Below are 18326 nucleotides of genomic sequence, written 5' to 3'. Positions count from 1 at the left end.
GTTTTCGCCCCATGCATCATCGCGCGTGCCTGTTCCGCTCTACAGTGTTTGGTTGCGTGATGCTTGGCTCGAAAAACATTGACTTCGCGGGAAACAACCAGAAATTGACTCGTGTGTGTAGTGTTGAGGGCTGTATAAATGGCCCAAGGCGCTTGCTCAGGGGCAGCGGCAGTGTTGACCCCATTGTGTCCTTTCATGTGGTGCCGCGCGATGAGCCCCGGCTCCCCGGCGTTCGCAATGGCTCAGTGCTCTGCCGATTATAAAACGGCAAAAGAGCCAGAGAAACCGATGGTGTGCTCTCTGCATTTCTCACCCTCGGATTATGTATATAATCCTGCCCTCGGAAAGTATCTTGGCGTGCCCCACAGGCCAGTCCTTTCTCACGCCCCTGTTCCCTCAATGCGGCCTTCATCAAACACCGTACCGGTGCCCCTGCAGCAGCAAACTGGCGGCTCGGTGAGTGCTGAATGTCATTAAATAAAGCCACGAAATAACCGTACCGGGTACGTGCGAAACTTTCTACGCTTGTTCTGTCGGAAACATCGTCGCCTGGCGGACCGGACGCCTCGCGTTCCGTCGACGAAAACGTAGCTCTGCTCTCCGCCGGCGGCTCACCGCCATTGCACGCGGAAACACCTACCGCTCGAGCACGGAGGATCATTTCGCAATCCGTTTCACTGAATATCGCTGAAATGCAGTCCTGCTTCCCTGGCGAGCTCTTCGTTGCAAGATTCAGCGGCAGCAACGGTATCCATCGCGGCGAACGCAAACGCAGCGGCCATGATGCAGCCAGCGCCTCGGCCGTTTACGCAAGCGGTGACGTATCATGGCGCATTCCGATTCTCTGAGAGCAATGAAATCTGTGACGACACTGCTTCAGCGCCAAATCAGGGGTGAGAGAAATTGAGGAAGAGATATTTGGTCTTTGTTTACGAATTTCTCCGCTAATAACTCATACTTTTGCACTCAACAAAAACTGCATGCATTCCTGAAGGTCCCTCTTTTATTCCAGCTGAACTCTGTTTCTCTTTAGTATCCTTTTAAGCCCTATCCAGTCACATGTTCGTAATGTGTAAAATTACCAGAAATTTTTTAAATGTCCAATAGACTACCTGTTTCTATCTCCCGTGGAATTGACCGAAAGCTTTCGTAAGGCCAAAATATTCATCTTGAAATATGGTATGAAATCAATAAGGTAGAGTAAGACCATTGAAGCGAGTCAGAGAAGGACCCCACACCTACCTTCTAATTGTACACAGATTAAGAAGTGTCAGTAACTATTATGTTGTCAGTAGCGAACTTACCTTAATGATCTTGTAAGGTAGCAATTAAATTTCTGCTGGTCAATAGTGCAGGGGCGGATCCAGGTTTTTTCTGAGGGGGGGGGTCAGCTTTTGTCAATGATGATGATGATAGTAGCCTCTCTCATATACCAAAATTCACCGTTTCTGCTCACGATAAACCCGCGTTTTATACGGCTAGAGCAACACCTGTAGCCCGCCGTGGTGGCTCAGTCAGCTCAGGCGTTGCGATGCTGAGCACTAGATCGCGGGATCGAATCCCGACCGCGGCGGCCGCATTTCGATGCAGGCGAAATGCAATAACGCCCGTGTGCTTATGTTGTAGTGCACGTTAAAGAACCCCAGGTGGTCAAAATTAATCCGGAGCCTTCCACTACGGCGTGCCTCATAATCAGAACTGGCTTTGGCACGTAAAACCCCAGAAAGATGAAGCCCTATAGCGAAGCCAGGTATCGGTTTCTCCGAGCTTATAGGAAAATGACATTATCCAATACAGCCATGTGCTTGGCGGCTGTGCCTGATAATACAGGGTGATAATACAGGGTGATGCTTTTCTTAAAATTAGGCACTGGGAGGCACGCGAAGACCACCTGTGCAAATAAGTTATGTGGCCAGGGGCACAAAGTGACATGATAATTATCGCTGTGAGCAGCCCAATTACCTAAAATTGAACAATTCTTTTTGTCGACTGCAGTAAGTGGGTATGTTTGTATTGAAAACTTAGAGGCAGTCGTGTGTCTACACAGTATCAGTCGGAAGAATTATTCTAGCGTGTTCGTGCTCCGAGATATCCGACTCCAAATTTAAATTGTCGTACTTCGCAGAGTTATCGAGTCGACGCAAGAGCAGTTTATGCTTTGCATTGCTGTGGAAGGGGGGCATTTTGAACATTTTTAGGGCATTCACATCTTGATGGGTGAAGTGTTGTCATGAGATTTGTGCATGACAACACCCAACTTAAAGCGGCAGCATGAAATATTCGTTAGCATCGCTAAAAAGGTTTCTGATCTTGATGGTACAGTTGTTGCTTTTGATTTCAATAAAACTTATAATACTTGGAAATCAGCAGTGACTTTATTTGCGTAGCCCAGGCAAGGACCATGCCCGGTCGTCTAGTCACCATTACACACGCGCACTGCCCACCGGCTTCTCCGCGCGCGCCATTATCTCGGCATGGCAGCTGCCGCCATCTTTACAGGCTGCGCGGTCGCGTGTTACGACAGCGGTTATGGGTTCTTCGATTTTTTTTTTTTTATTTCGCCAGCCGTGAGGGGAAGGGGGACAGTTATTATCTTTGCCAATGCCTCCGCCGCGTTGTCAGACGCGCGCGCCAGTCGAGCCCGGCCGTGTGTCAGACTAAGCGCCGCACCCAACAGCCGCGGCACATCAGGGAGGAGCTTTGCGCCGATCCTCACTCTCTTGCATGCGTAATCACGCGAACCACAATTAAAATTTGCAGTTGGATATCTCGGAGCATAGACATGCTAGAAGAATTCTTCCAAGTGAAACTGTGTAGAAACACGACTGCCTCTAACTTTTACAAACATACACACTTACTGCAGTCAATAAAAAGGTAATTATTCAATTTTAGTTAATTCGGCTGCTGACTAGCGATAATTATCATCTCACTTTGTGTCCCCCTGGCCACATAACTTATTTGCGGAGGTGGTTTTCACGTGCCTCATTTTAAGAAAACCATAAAGCTTAATTTTGAACACCCGGTACATCTAGCCTGTATTGTTTCTTAAAATAAAATTTGGGATGATCTGTCGCAGGTTCGTTATAAACGTGTAAGCACGGGTCCATCTTTGGAGTTCTGTTGGGACACCTTGATTTCCTTAAGAAGATTCTTTGTGTTCGGCTGAGGCACCTTCGGTTGCTTTGGAGTAACGCTCCGCTCCAACGCGGCAACCACTACGCTGTTTGTTTACGATATGCGAACCACCGCGTATGAAGACTCACGACGCCACCTACAAGAACGATGTGGCGTAGTAGCCATGAGCGCGAGCCAGCGTCTTGATGTTTTGTTTCCCACGCGACGTCATCCTTTTACACAAGGCGCGCGACGCCATCCTATGCCCGCGCAATTCCTTTCTCTATGCTCGCGCGCTGGCCGCTGACGTCACGCTCCCCCACTTGGCAGCCGCTGCTCGAGGCTTCGCCCCGCTCCGCGAGAACAGCCACTCAGATAAACGGATCCGGCGGCTTTGAACCTCCTATGCTTAACGTACGACAATACAACTGCGAAATTACAATGAAAAACTTGTAGCGTACGAACGGTACTGTGCTCGTACTGGATATTGTCAAAGTGTAACTGTGATCACAATGAGTGCTACAGTTAAAAAAAGTTGCCTATGCGTAGTTCTTAGTTTAGCTGTTAGTTGTTATTATTTATATATGAACACTTCAGCGAGAGATCTCTTTCATTAAGCAGGTTGGTCGCGGAACCGATGACAGCCAATGAGGAAACCGATGACACCCCAATGGGGAACTAAGTTGATCAGGCGCGAAGGCGCTCGCGCGGACATCGGCGTGCTTGGCAAAAAGGACGTCCCCTCGTTCATTCGACGCCACCGACGGGACGAGTAAGGCACGGCCGGCGCCAGGAGGTCCAAGGTGTGCATGAGAAAAAATAACTACGGCAACTTCGCAACACCACACCCCTACGGAATACAACTAGGCTTGTGAGCGAGCTAGCTTTACCACTGGTACTCGCGAAAAATAATTTTGAAGAATGCTGGTGGCCATATTTTTTCAACAGGGCCATCCCCCTGTCAGCGAGGGGCCGATGCAGAAATCTGAGGGGGGGGGGGGGGGGGGTCAGGACATCCGGACATCCCCCCTGGATCCGCGCCTGAATAGTGTAGCATGAATTGGAAATTTGAGAACTGGCAAGATATCATTCGAAGGATAGAATTGGCAGATGCACCAATGATATATAATGTAGGTAATCGTGCTTGCACCATACATCAGCAAACTCACCCATGAATTGACCCGCGGACCTATCCGCGAGTCTGAGTGAGCACAGCCAAGTAGGATTGTGGCGAGCGAGTTTGAGCGAGCCCAAATGAGTACCATATATTTTCGTGCAAGGGCCGCACTATTTCTTTCTAGAATCTTGGCTGGGTGCGGCCCTTACAAGAATAAGACCGATGCCGGCCCGCTAACGGTTCGTACTGTCGCCTGCTTACCACGGCCCTCAACGCATTCAATTACTTGCAATTTAAATGCTGCAGTAAACGACCTCAGATGCCGGCCCATCGTCCCTCACCAACATTGACCCAAACGGCTCCCTTCTCAGAGATGAAATACCATCGATCCGACTGGAAACACTGCCAAGACGACGCGCCACACAAAGAAGCGCGACGGCGAAGGAAAAGCAGCTAGCGTCATCTAGCGGCAAGTGAACCAAGTTCACTTCCTGGCAAGATGTTATGAATTTTTTTTTTCAAAAATATTGCCCTCCAAAGGGGGGCTGTGGCTCTTACACGAGTATATACAGTAAATTCTAGTGAGTGTAAGTGCAAGTGAGGCCAGCTGAGTGAAATTTTGCGGAGTTCGAATGAGCCCTAAGCAAAAAATAAAATATTGTGAGTGAGTCTGGGTGAGCTCTGTTTATTTTGCTGACCTATGCTGGTAGGTCTACATTTGTGTACAAAGAATTTGCATTATTAAAGCATTATTATCATTGTGTGTTTGTAATAACGTTGTGGAAAAATGACATGGCAATACTCTTTTTCGAATGCTTTATTTCAGGCTTGCAATACTTTCCTATAACCTTGGACACCAACAAGATCAATGCTGATCTGCTCTACAAGGTAACTGCCACTTCTCAGTGGTACTTGTATTTCCTCTCGTGCTCTGAAACATAAGTAAACATGCAAATGAGCCAACTCACAGTTTGATGCAGCTTTCTAATTGATGCACACATTCCTAAAGACAATGACATGAGCACAAAATGACTGCTGGCCATTTACTGTAGCCACTAGGCCTACCTGGAGCTGAGAGCATCAAAGGAAACAAAACGGCACACATCAAAGATACACAGTCAGTCGTTAGTAAAAAATCAGCAAAGCATGAGATATACACTACACCTTTCAGTCCACCAGAAGTGCACTCATAAAAAGTATGTGACAGCTGCCAACTGTTTGTTAGGCACCAATAATACAGACATGCTCAATTATTCTAACAGCATGTACAGACATCGAGCAATTGGCACCATGTGAAGGCGATTCTGAGCTAAAGAAAAAGAATTCATAACAGCAGACATTGAAGTCACCGGAGACTGGGTCGCTACTGAACATGTGAAGGAATAAACATCGGAACCGCAGGACACATATCACATGACACACAGACTCAGCCATGACAACTTAACAGTTTGGTTTGGCTTGTCCTGTAGTTTGTACGTGGTCATTGACTACTGGGTAGACTAGTCCTAGATTTGAGTTTCAGGGATCCACAGAGAATGTTCAACAAAATATTTGCTCTTTCTGCTCATTTTGGCAGCCAAGTTAACACACGGCCATGCAAGCGAAGTACGAGATCGAATGACATGCTCTCTGGCGTCCAAAGTCATGGATGCTTTATATAATAAATACAGCGTCTATGGAGTGAGTGGGTTGCTGCAAAGCTGTCAGAGTACAGTTCAGTCGAATATAGCAAAGCCGAGTAAAGGAAGTTATTCTCTATGATATGTTGAGCATCTGAAACTTACTGACCGATGTAAGTAAATTAACTTCCTTGTAATAACCAGGACATTGGATATAATGAACTCGAGGCGCCTGCTGCCACCACCACCAAGTCTCTTAATGTGAGAATCCGCCTCGTCAGCACTTCAAAACCCCCTTTCTGCAGTGGGCACTGTGCCGACATTTGGGAAAGTCGACTGGAACAGAACACAATCTTGCGCTTAATTATTAAGTACACTATTCTTAGTGATGCTGAAAAACAGTTCAAGAAGTAGGCATAAATTACTGCCTGCTGAATTGTTTTGTTTTCATGAAATAGATTTCTTCCTAGTTTTTTTCTTTCTTCACTGGAGATAATTCATATATACGCTAACTTCATTATAAAGAAATGGGACAGTCGACTTCCAATAATTCAACCCTGATAAGACCGACAACAAGGTCTAATCTGGCAGGTGAAATTAAAAACCACCAAAATACACTGATTCATTCGGCAGTACCATAGTTATCTACATCTAATGTATACTTTTGGAAGAAAATTTTGGTCAGAAATTTGCCTGTGCGTTCATGGCGTCAACTGCAAAACTGCATTCATGGCGTCAGTAATGGCCTACCACCGCCAGAGCAGTCAGACGCAGTGTGATCACCATCACAAAATGGAAACCGAGCATGTTCTTGCGTAGGTTGCTGTGGGTTCATATTGTGCTTGACTACGACCTAGAGTGGTAATGTCGACCAATAACTTTCCCCAAGATTTCGCGCAACTCGGCACCGAATTAGTCCACGTTATCGGCCGCCAGCATTTCTAGCACTATGCTAAGCTCGCTATCTGCGCAGTACCAAGAACGCTGTCGGTTGCTTACTTTGACAAGTCCTATGCAGTCTCTCATGAATGTGACAGCAGCGTCCGAAGTGATTGCTCAAGAATACTGGCACTGTGTACTTCATATCTGTGGCCAATAGCTCGCAAATGGCGTCAACGACACGCCACTTTCATATGAAAGCTCGTTAAAAATCTAATCCCATTTGCAATGGTAAATTCAGCACTTTTTGTTTTTTTCTGATCATGAATGTGGAGGGGCATGGTGTACAGTCAACTCCCGATAATTCGAAGTCACTTAATTGGAAGTGAAGTAGGGGTCCAGTCAGTTTTGCATGCCAACCAACAGAAAAAAATGCTCAGTGATTAGTAGTTAGTCTAAAACACTGGTTAATTAGAAGTTATTTCTCAATCGAATGTCTCGACGTGATCGTAATGTTAGAGAAATTTCCTATTTTAAAGTGAAAATCAGTTTTGCGTGCCGCATGGGCATCGTTGGCACCGCAGCTGACTACAGCGTCACAGCTCATGAAACGTCAATGTTAGGTACTGGCGTCTTCGGCATCGCAGCTGACAGCGCCGAAGATCATGAGGCGGCAAGGTTAGCCATGTGGTCATGTGGTCCATGGACCACGTGGTCTTTCTGTGGCACTGACATACTAGTAAATGCACTAAATTGGGGGAGTGGGTCCAACGCAGGCTTCCCGATGAAGCTTTATTCATTAAAAAGTTGGTGGCGCCACCGTCGCTTTCTCCCGAATGAGCGGCCCCGCATGCCGGCCGAACGCCTGTCGCGTCGGAGACCCTACCGCAGCTGCATGGAGCTTTGACAGGCGGATATTCAGTGGCGGTAACACTGAGATTATTCCTCACCGATCTATTGTAAATCAAAATGTAAAAAGAGCGGCGAAAAGAACGCAAATGACGCACCAACGGTGCGTCTAGCAGACGACAGCTACTCAGCCCATGAGTTCGCCTCAGCCAATGAGTGCTGCCGAAACAGCCAGAGCCAACGTTTATTGGCCGGAGATTCAGAAGAAGGCGACCGCAGCGCCGCCACATTTTCCACGTTTTTTGCTTCACCCTCGGCGCTTGCCAAGGCGTCCACTGGACCCACTCCCTCACTCTAGTACACTCTAATACTAGGCCTCTCCGCGCTCTCCGTTAGTTTCTTCGAGTGTCGTAGCAGTTGTCGTAGTGCGTCAGCCTCGTTGCACAAAGGTTCCAATTGCGGCGTGCCGCATTTCACCTGCAGTCGTGACAATGGCAACCCACAGACCTTATCGGACGCTTGGCGACGAAAGTAAAAATTGTGAAAGCAGTTGAGGAAGGAGGCATCGGCAAGCAGGACATCGCACAAAGGTACGGCATCAATCCTAACACTCAAACTTCCTGAAGAACAAGTGCTCGATACTCGAAACGGTTGAAAACGACCAGTTTAAGATGTCTCGCAAAAGAATGCGCACTGGCGCGCCCACCCGGAGTTAGAGCAAATGTTGCTCATTTGGATTAGGGAGGCACGGAGCAATCACCTTCCGCTCAGTGGCGATATCGTTGCAGGGAAAGCCTTATCGCTTGCGGCGATGTTAGGAATTGAAAACTTTGCCTCTTCGGATGGATGGTTGACACGACGTGGTGTTCAAAAGCGTGAGTGGTGAAAGGGCGTCCGTCAACCAGGAAACATACGTGACGTGGAGAGAACAAAAGCTTTGCGAATACTTGAGCGAATATAAGCCGGAAGACATCTTCAATGCCGACGAGACAGCACTTTTTTACAAGATGTTACCCGAGAAGTCATTGACCTTCAAGGACGACGACTGTGCTAAGGGGAAACGCAGCAAAGAGAGAGTGGCCATTTTAATTGCCGCGAATATGACTGGCACGGAGCGATGTCGCCTGCTGGTGCTCGGTAAGACAGCTAAGCCTAGATTTCTTAAGGGCGTCAAAACGCTGCCTGTCAATTACGCAACCAATAGGAAGGCGTGGATGACGTCGGACCTATTTAAAGAGTGGCTACATAAACTAGATCGCAAGTTCGCATCATCTAACCGCAAGGTATTGCTTCTTGTAGATCAGTGCAGTGCCCACATGAATGTGCCGGCCTTGAGCGCCATCCGCGTCGCCTACTTGCCAGCCAACACATCTGTGTTGCAACCAATGGATCAGGGGATCATCAAAAATGTGAAGGTGCTGTACAGAAAGCACCTTCTTGAGCGGTTGCTCTTGTGCATGGACAGCTCCACGAGGTGAGCCTCCTGTCATCCACATGCTAGCGCGAGCGTGGGGCCGCGTTAAAGAGGAAACAATTGCAAACTGCTTCAGGGCGTGTGGTTTCAATGCAAGTGTGGCAGGAGTTCGTCTTCTCCAGCGGGGGAAGCAGACACAAGCGAGCTCGACGACAATACTCCTGAAGCAGCTCCCGGTGACGTCCCTTTCGAAGAGTACGTCGCCGATGATAGCAGTGTTGAAACATGCGGTGCGCTGACGGACACTGAAATAATTGAAATCGTTCGGCCCAATGAGGCTGCTAACCCACCAAGTTTGAATATCTGGTGAAGGCGAACTTCAGCAGCGAAATAACGAAAGTTTGGTACCATAGAAATGTATGAGCACCAGCCAAGATTTTCGGTCGACATCAAATTAATGGAAGTCTACTGGATAACAAAGTAAACAAAGTTTCCGTTAAAATACTTAGATATCCATGCATTTAAACCTTGTTTTAACAAAGTAAAATTGTCCTGCGAATGAATATAACAAACTAGATTTGTCTTCAAAACCGAAAAACACCCAACCGTTTCGCGCCGAGTATATTGCTTTCCATGGGGTTCGGAATGGCAGTTCAAAACTCCAGCATCCCCGAATCGAATATGCCGTCAAGCAACACTGGAATAAGCCGTCAAGCAACACAAGCAATGGCTATCATCATTGCACTTTTCTCTCTCTGCGGTGACGCTAGGCACAGCCAGAATGGCTAGCATGGCCTGAGTGTGGTCTCAAGAGATCACACCAGCGCAATCTCAGAAGACACCTAACTGCACATTAGCCTGCACAACATGGCACAGTGGGAGAGAGAATGCAATTGAATTTAATTCTGGGGTTTTATGTGCCAAAACCACAACATGGGTTTGGCACATATTGAGCCACGCCGTAGCGAGAAACTCTGGAATAATCTGGACCACCTGGGGTTCTTTAACATGCACCCAATGCAGTGTACATGGGCAATTTTACATATGACTCCCATCGAAATGCGGCCGCCACAGCCGGGCTTTGATCCCGCACCTTTGAACTTGGCAGTGCAACGCTGAAGCCATGACGCCACTCTGGTGGGTAGAAGTGCAATAGCGCTGCTTGCTGAAGTTCCTTGCACATGGGTAGTTGCTATGCACGACAATGCAAAGGACCAGGGCATCCATTTTTTTTTTATTGCAGTGTGCAGGCTGGTGCAGCTAGGCATAGGCTCCAAGATCAGATCGGCGTTAGTGCAGACCCGAAAGCCACAAGCCAGCCAGGCAAAGCCAGTACACAGCCAGGTTTGTTGGCATCAGCATTTACACAGCAAAGCCACACAAGACCGGCCGATTAGCTGCATAGTCGGCGTACTATGTTGTGCGCCATGTGCCGTCGACCACAACGAACATTGCAACGCAGCATGCAGTTCTCTTTAACCCCGTAGCCAGTGCGTCAGTTTCAAGACAATTGAGTGGGCCAAGCGTGACAATACGAGTGACATGACAATACAAGTGAACCAAGCAAAAGACCATCACATTGGAATTGAAGGCAGCTATCATAAAAGATGTTGCCTTATGGGCCGAATCACATGTTGTACACACCAATGATTCTTTTTACTGTTTTATTAAAATTTTATCGCATATGTGGCTGCGCAGCGGCTCTGTGGGCCACGAAGCCATGTTCTTTTTTACATGCTTAAGTTGTGCACACCATTTACCATATTATGCAGTAAAGGGCAATAATGGATATATCGAAGTAATTACAGCGCCTCCTTCAACTTCGTTTTAACGAGGCTCAAGTGTATGAAGAACACACCACAAAAGTTTGTTACAAGTGAGTTTGGGTTTAACGAGTTATCTGATATATCAAACTATATTTAGCACATCAGTCTTATTCGTACGCCAGTCGGACTGTAATCAAGCACGTCCTAATTATCAGTCGACAACTGTACACCAATACAGTTCAGCCAGCATGCGGCCAGGCTGCACAATAATTCAGCTGCATCGTGAATGCTGCTGTTCATTAAGCTTTTGACTGCAGCTGTTGTCGACGACAAGTAGAGCAGTGTACTCACTGAGCTTGCCGTAGTTCAGATAGTAGAAGAACAGGGACGAGGCCACCGCAAACTGGACAAGCGGCGTGATGCCTGCATACTTGGGCTGCACATACTTCATCTGCCAGCGCCAGAATGCTGCAATGGGAAGAAAGCAAGGAGGTGTATAGAAAATGTGCGGCCTAGCGCTACAAAGGCACATCTGAAGTTCACAGGCACAGCAACGTATACTGCAACAGGTTGTGGAACTTGGGCAAGTTGCTAAACCATAGTAAATCAGCAAAAGTGGGTTATACACAGGACATAATGAAACTGGTTAAATTATGTCGTATTGCTTGCCCAAACCACAATATGATTACGTTGTACAGTCAACTACAAAATATTAGACTATGAAATTGAGAAAAACCTGAATATCTCCACAGCCTTACAACGCAGCCTGCTATTCGCATTTCGAGCCTCGACTAGAATATGCTAACATTGTCGTATACAGCTTTACTGGCTACTGCAACAGGCTGCTCGGGAATTGAATGTTTTCTTAGATCCCGTGGTACGCGAAATTTTGTGGTAGACTGTGCACTATAGTAGGACAGTCCGGATTAATTTCGACCACCTGGGGTTCTTTAACGTGCATCCAATTTCCCATCCAAAGGTGTTTTTGCATTTCACCCCATCGAAATGCGGACGCCGCACCCAGGACTTGCAAAAGGGTGTTACAAATAGGACATAGGCAAAGAAACAGGTAAAACAAACACAGCACTACATTCAATTTTAGGAAGTTGGAACAGTTGGAAGTAGCACAACATATGTTTTACTTGCTTCTTCACCCATGTCTTATCTGTAACGCCCTTTTGCAAGTTTACAGTGTCGCTCACATGCCATGATTACGAAGTTCAGTTGTGCGAAACAAATTGCTGGGCCAGACATTTCATCACAGCTTGTAGACGGAGCTAGAAAACATAAAAGAGCAAAGGAGACAGCAACACAACCACAGCAAGGCACATTAGCTATGGTCGAACAAGGGATGTCTCTGCAGCCAACATTTTCACAGGGGGATTTCGTCTTTATCAAGGCAAGAACAGACAAGTCTCCTTGTTGAAATGTTGGCTACAGAGACACTTCTCGTTTGCCCATTGTTAATCACCTCAAAGTCCCCATCTTCCTCTGAGCCCGTCGCTTGTTCGGATTACTAACAATGGTTGTTAGTGTGCCTCGTGGAGGTCATCGTGCCACCTATGCACCTTGCAGTCCTCTCACTGTCTCCTCTGCAATTTCCTATGTCTAGCGCCACTTGGTGGAATAAGCTGTCACATCGATGACCAGCTAAGAGAGCATGGCGACCTAGTTCCTAGGGAAGGCGATCATAACACGTACCTGCGCTGCGGTCATTGGGTGCTCGCCGTAGTTTGATAGTTGTGCCGAAATAAACAAGCGCATGCAAGAAATTACCAAATAGGCAGAAATGCATCCCGCGAGATGGAATTATCTGCACACCGTTATCTTTATCTCACAAGAAACTAGCCCATGCCTTCACAACACACACATACACCTGCCTGGACCACCCGATGACAAAGTTATCTAGTTTTGCTTTAGCTGCTTTTTTTTTTTACTTGATACTATATGCGTATGCTCTGTAAAACTTTCAATAAACATCTGCTATAAGTCAGTACTTTGCCATTCATGTTCTTTTCACAACTGTCCCATCCTAAGCATGCTGTTGCAAGTGTGTACCAAAAATTTCTGTGACTGCAAAACTGGAAAAAGTTATGTGGCACTCTTGGTGCACCAATTTCACAATTGTAAAAGAATTAATACTAACTGAAGTTGCGTGACCCTGACTAACACTTTCCTATTGTGCTTTTCCAATGATTGCTCCGCAGTAAAAATGCAATCTGTTGAGAGTTCCTTGGCTGCAGTAGGACTGACGCATAGAAACTTGTATTGAACACATTTTGTATCTCGACCAGTTTACTTCGCTGTTTTCAGAGATGCCATGCATTTTCTGAGTTTCCTCAGACCATTCCATGACATTTACAAATGTTTAAAATGTTCCTATTTCCATGTTCACAAGATTTTTGGAGTTTCCTAGCCACCCGACATATATCTACAAACAGGGAATGGACAAACAATAAATATGAAACGCAGTCTCAGTAACGGCTAGTTAGTTCTTCTTTAAACTGATACAGCACAACTAAGCAAGGTCTAAGAAGGAAATGGGTGCCACAGGTCAAATCATCATCATCTGTCTATATTTATGTCCACTGCAGGACGAAGGCCTCTCCCTGCGATCTCCAATTACCTCTGTCTTGCGCTAGTTGATTCCAACTTGTGCCTGCAAATTTCCTAACTTCATCACCCCACCTAGTTTTCTGCCTTCCTCGACTGCGCTTCCCTTCTCTTGGTATCCATTCTGTAACTTTCATGGTCTACTGGTTATCCATCCTATGCATTACATGGCCGGCCCATGGCCTACCCAGGCCAAATATTAAGTGCCAACTGTAATTCGCTGGAAGATATCAATTATTTTCTAGTCTATGGCCCCATGAAGTATGCACACACAAGTAAAAAATTAGATAATGGGGTTTTAATGCCAAAACCACGATCTGATTGTGAGGCACGCCGTAGTGGGGGACTCCGGAATAATTTGGACGACCTGGGGTTCTTTACGTGCACTTAAATCTAAGTACACGGGTTCATCATCATCATCACAGCCTATATATTATGTCCACTGCAGGACGAAGGCCTCTCCCTGCGATCTCCAATTACCCCTGTCTTGCGCTAGCGTATTCCAACTTGCGCCTGCAAATTTCCTAACTTCATCATCCCACGGGTTATGCACACACAAGTAGGATGCCAGCCAGTAAGGCTCATCCAAGAAGACTATTTCCTTCAAAAATAATGGTGAATGCAGTTTAATGCTTGTTTGAGAGTTTTACTAGCCTGTTTCACCTAGAATGAACCAGAAATAAATGTCTATGGTGATGCCATACAATAAATATAGATATTCCAAGAACAGAACAGTGGTGCATTCTTCATTGTAAATGCAATACATGGAAGACGCCATGTTTTGCCTTAAAGGGCCCCTCAGCAGGCCCCAGAACAAGTTTTGATTTACACTCGACGTTGTTAGTTAGGTGCGTTCTAGAAACTGTTGTACCGCAACCATTTTTTAAATTGGTTGGTTAATAGCATAGATAGAAATATTTTAAGTGTTGTGAATCCATGATTTCAGGAGGCAAGCTTCACTGCCAACATAGACACTCTCTACCTGCCTTGTCTAGCCACTGCAAGTGAAATTCCTTCCTTGCATTCTCCGATACCGGAGCTGGAGGATCACGTCCCATATACGCCACAAGCCTTTTTTTTTCCTGCCAAATATGCAGGAATGAACTGGGCAAATTCATAGCATTTTATTAGCCACTTCACAAAAGCTTTGTTTCCCATAGGTTACAAAATGTGCGTTGGATCTCCATAAATTTTTTTTACTAGGATAACACACTAATGCGTTATTAGACCTTCATTAATGCTTTTGCATTCCTCTGCGCTAGACTTGCTGCCTCAAAGGTATCAACCCAGTGGGTCACTACGACTCGCTGAACCAACTAACCACAACTGTACGCATAATACTATGAGATTTTGAAAGTGCTACATTTGAAACATGATGGATACAGCTAAAAACAGTGCATCATAAGGGAGGGAAGAAAAGCAATAAGGGTTCGAGTGACGTCAATGTAAACAAGGATGCGTCTGGCATGAAACTGAGCGCAGATGTGCCATGCAAATTATTTCTTGCCAGCATAGAAGGTTTTTCATATTCATTCGTTTTGTAATTTCCCTCAGTTGGCTTAGTCCCCCACCAATCAGGCACTTCTCAACATCTGTCAAGTCGAACGCATTCGCAATTCTCAAACTCTAAGGAGTTGTGTCACTGCTATGCGGCAAGCTCGATGGCCACTGAAATGCTTAAATAATACTTCCTACAAAAATTTCTACGGGGAACCGTGGTGTTGCGGTCGTTAGGTCACCATGGGTATGACAGGTGGTACACGAAAATGTCTAATCTTCATGCATGCGGCATCAAGTGTTCTCACGGCATTTATAATTCCCTTTAACCTTTCTGGTTTTCCAAGCAACCATACCTTTTTTAAACACAGCAAGGCAATAAATCTCTGCACTCGTGCATAATCACTGCAAATTGCTGCATTTTATAAAAAACGCAACATTTTGTTGAAAATTATCAATTACTGCAAATTGCTGCATTTTATAAAAAACGCAACATTTTGTTGAAAATTATCGATTACTGCAAATTGCTGCATTTTATAAAAAACGCAACCTTTTGTTAAATTATCAATTCACAAGACGAAGGCAATCAAACAGCGCAAAAGACTGGAAATAACGAATGGACACACTAGGAGCGCTCCCTCTAGTAATTTTTGTAGGAAGCTCCGTGCATGTGACCAACTGGCCTAAAAAAAATGCACCCTTGCACATCTCATACAGCAGTGGAAAGGGTGGCCGCCTGAAGTACACATAGAGCATTGGGAAGCAGTGGTACAGTGCATGCAAGACCCAAGCGAAACCAACAAAACTGGGCTAACCTCTACTGCAGAGGCCAGCAAAGGCCCTCGGGGACTTCTGCCGCCTCATCAGCCAGGACGAAACCTCGGTGAGACGCAGCTCCGAGAAGGGAGTGTCCGCTGTCAAAAAAAAAAAAAGTCATTAGATGACAAGCCAGGACATGTTCCAGGAACAACCTGCCCCCGATATTATACTCAGTAGGCAATGATGTGAAGGCTATGAAATGTAGTGCAGTTATAGAAGCCTAACTCAGCAAATTTCACGGTGCAATTGTGTTCGACCCGAGACGCTTTTTCTATGGAGTAACTACAGCTTGTAGACATAATAGTTACAACAAAGTGCACAATATTTGTGTACCTTTGTGCTTCTAGTATGCGACATACCATTTGATCTCGAGCACAAATCAGTCCACTGTCGCAGATGGTTGCTCAAACTCTGCTTGTTTGCTGGTAAATAGGTTCGGATCTGGGACCTTTTCCATGTAGTAGGACCGAAAGTTGGCCAAGCTGGTAAACATAATAAATACGCCTTATTTCGTGACATAAAAGAACCATACTGAATGCTACGTGAGAGAAGTAGTTTGCGGGAAAATGAAGACTTGAAGTGATCAGCAGTGGTGGAAGAAGGGTTGCGGGAACAAACGCCATTCCAGCAAGGGTACTTGACCCTGACAATGACCCTTGTCCCCTTGTCGACACATTCGCTCCAGTGACATTCTTTTTGTTCGACCACTGTTCACCACTTTATGATACATACCTACATCTTTCATATATGATGCAGTATTTCTTCATCGCAAATAAGATCATTGAGAAGATTCTCTAGCTTTCATAGTGTTTGCCGGTGGCTATGAAACGGAGTAGAGAGCATCTCTGCCTATGGAAACAGCCTTAGTTCTGACATAACTTCCGAATGTATCCTAAGGTGCTGCGGCTTGCATCCATTCTGCCTCCATCAACTAACCCGACCTCCATTAGTTCGGCATTATTTTCACTATTCGTTACTCATTCAAACTCACACTGAATGGCATCACTGCGGCACTGAACAAATGTTTCACTTTGATTGCACATAGCCAAAGCTCAGCGTTAGTTACTTACAATACATGTTGTATTTATGTGGTAACCCCAGGTGGTCCAAATTAACCGGAGTATTCCACTATGGCGTGCCTCATAATCAGATCACAGTTTCAGCACGTAAACAGCCTTTTTTTTTTCTCAATTGTTACAGCTATTCCATCAGTCTTTCAGCGCATTCAGCGTACTACACAAAACATTGCGACGATTCATATGAGCCCATCTTCATACATAGGCGGGGGAAAGGGCGGCTGCAGCGAAGCACAAGAGTTTTCACGGTGCTGCCCCTTGTCTCTAGCGAGGAAAACTCAAGCTTGAAAGAATGTAAGCACTTTATTTCTTGCTCTTGTAATCTTCTTGTATTTGCCGCTTGAGTCCCATTCCTGTATGTGAAATGCAAGCCAGCGAAAAGCTGTTTGATTGCGTGCGGACTTACTGTTAGCTCGTACGGCAGGAATGCTTTCAAAACCTCCACTTTTGGACAGCAAGATTGTTCTAAAGTTCAGTATTAATGCGTCGATGACAGCTCAAAGTTTGGACGTTACAATGCTAGACAGAAACCGGCCCGATCGTTACACGAACCCGAGGATGAAACAATTCTGAAATCCTAGTTTTCGAGCAAGTAGCCTGCCGAGCTTGAGCCACTACACAACCACGCGAAGACAAATACAGACAAAAAAAAATATGCGCTTATGCGACAGCTAAGAAGCAACCAACACAAAAGCCAAAAAGCATTCGACGTTAATTATTTTGCGGCTAAAAGAGCGTCCGCTGGGAGCAAGCAGAAACACGAGGCTTAGGCGTGCGTTCACGTATGAAGGTTGAGTAAGGCCAATTCGAAGTGAAATGATCCCGCGATACACCAGCCCCGTTAACTGAGGTTGTACGCACGTTTTCCATAGTAGCGAGACGGATCGTAAGGTCCGTGAACCCTGGGGTTGTACTCGGGCGGGTAGTCTCCTAAGGCCATCGTTGCTTTCGATGAAGGTGAACGGAAAGGCAAGCGGTCGGCAAAGTCACGTGATGACCTTTACTACTTGCTAGACCTCTGATATGTGTGGCTCCTAAAGAGAACAAGTAGGGTAAAAAAAATGCCGACCATGACGTCATTAGACCTCTTTTTGACGTAGTGCGTCGTGCAATAACATGACCTCCGAGATAACCTTTTATTAATTATTTGGAAACAATTAAAGAGTTGAAAAGCACTAGGGTAGAAGGTTTGGTTACTAAAGAAAGTAAACTGTTTGACTTCAAGAAGTGTTACTTTTTATACCATTCACTCTTACATTTAGGTTCAAAATATTTGTACACAATAATAAAAACATGTAAATTAAAAATATAAAACCCAAAAGCCATACCTAACCTTATTTTTATCACAAAACAGCTTTTTGCCGACCGTAGTACCGCCGCTAGGTGTTCTACTAACCACTCTTCTTTTGTAATTTTGTATGCCGGCGTGTAGGTACGTCCTCAGGGAGTAGCGACCACCTAAATGGCTATGGCTGGAGCCATCTGAATGAGCGTTCATAGCTAATCCAATCCTATCCGTCGCTTCCGTCGCTGCCGCCCGTGTTCGCCTGTTCCTGTTTAGCC

General features: G+C 45.8%; 1 protein-coding gene across 1 annotated transcript; it reads right to left on the bottom strand.

Moving 5' to 3' along the window:
- Positions 1 to 5032: 5032 nt before the first annotated feature.
- Positions 5033 to 17782, bottom strand: LOC119453603 (putative ATP synthase subunit f, mitochondrial). Its single transcript, XM_037715659.2, has 4 exons — positions 17625 to 17782; positions 15684 to 15782; positions 11110 to 11226; positions 5033 to 5162 (listed from the first exon to the last, which is right to left on the bottom strand). Exons 1-4 carry the CDS (start codon positions 17701 to 17703, stop codon positions 5134 to 5136), a joined length of 324 nt encoding a protein of 107 aa, XP_037571587.1. The 5' UTR covers positions 17704 to 17782; the 3' UTR covers positions 5033 to 5133.
- Between the last annotated feature and the right edge of the window lie 544 nt (positions 17783 to 18326).

The sequence above is a fragment of the Dermacentor silvarum genome, chromosome 5 (assembly GCF_013339745.2).
Source record: "Dermacentor silvarum isolate Dsil-2018 chromosome 5, BIME_Dsil_1.4, whole genome shotgun sequence".
In the NCBI taxonomy this organism is placed as follows: domain Eukaryota; kingdom Metazoa; phylum Arthropoda; class Arachnida; order Ixodida; family Ixodidae; genus Dermacentor; species Dermacentor silvarum.
Note: the sequence above shows the minus strand (reverse complement) of the source record. Positions and strands in the feature narration are given on the sequence as shown.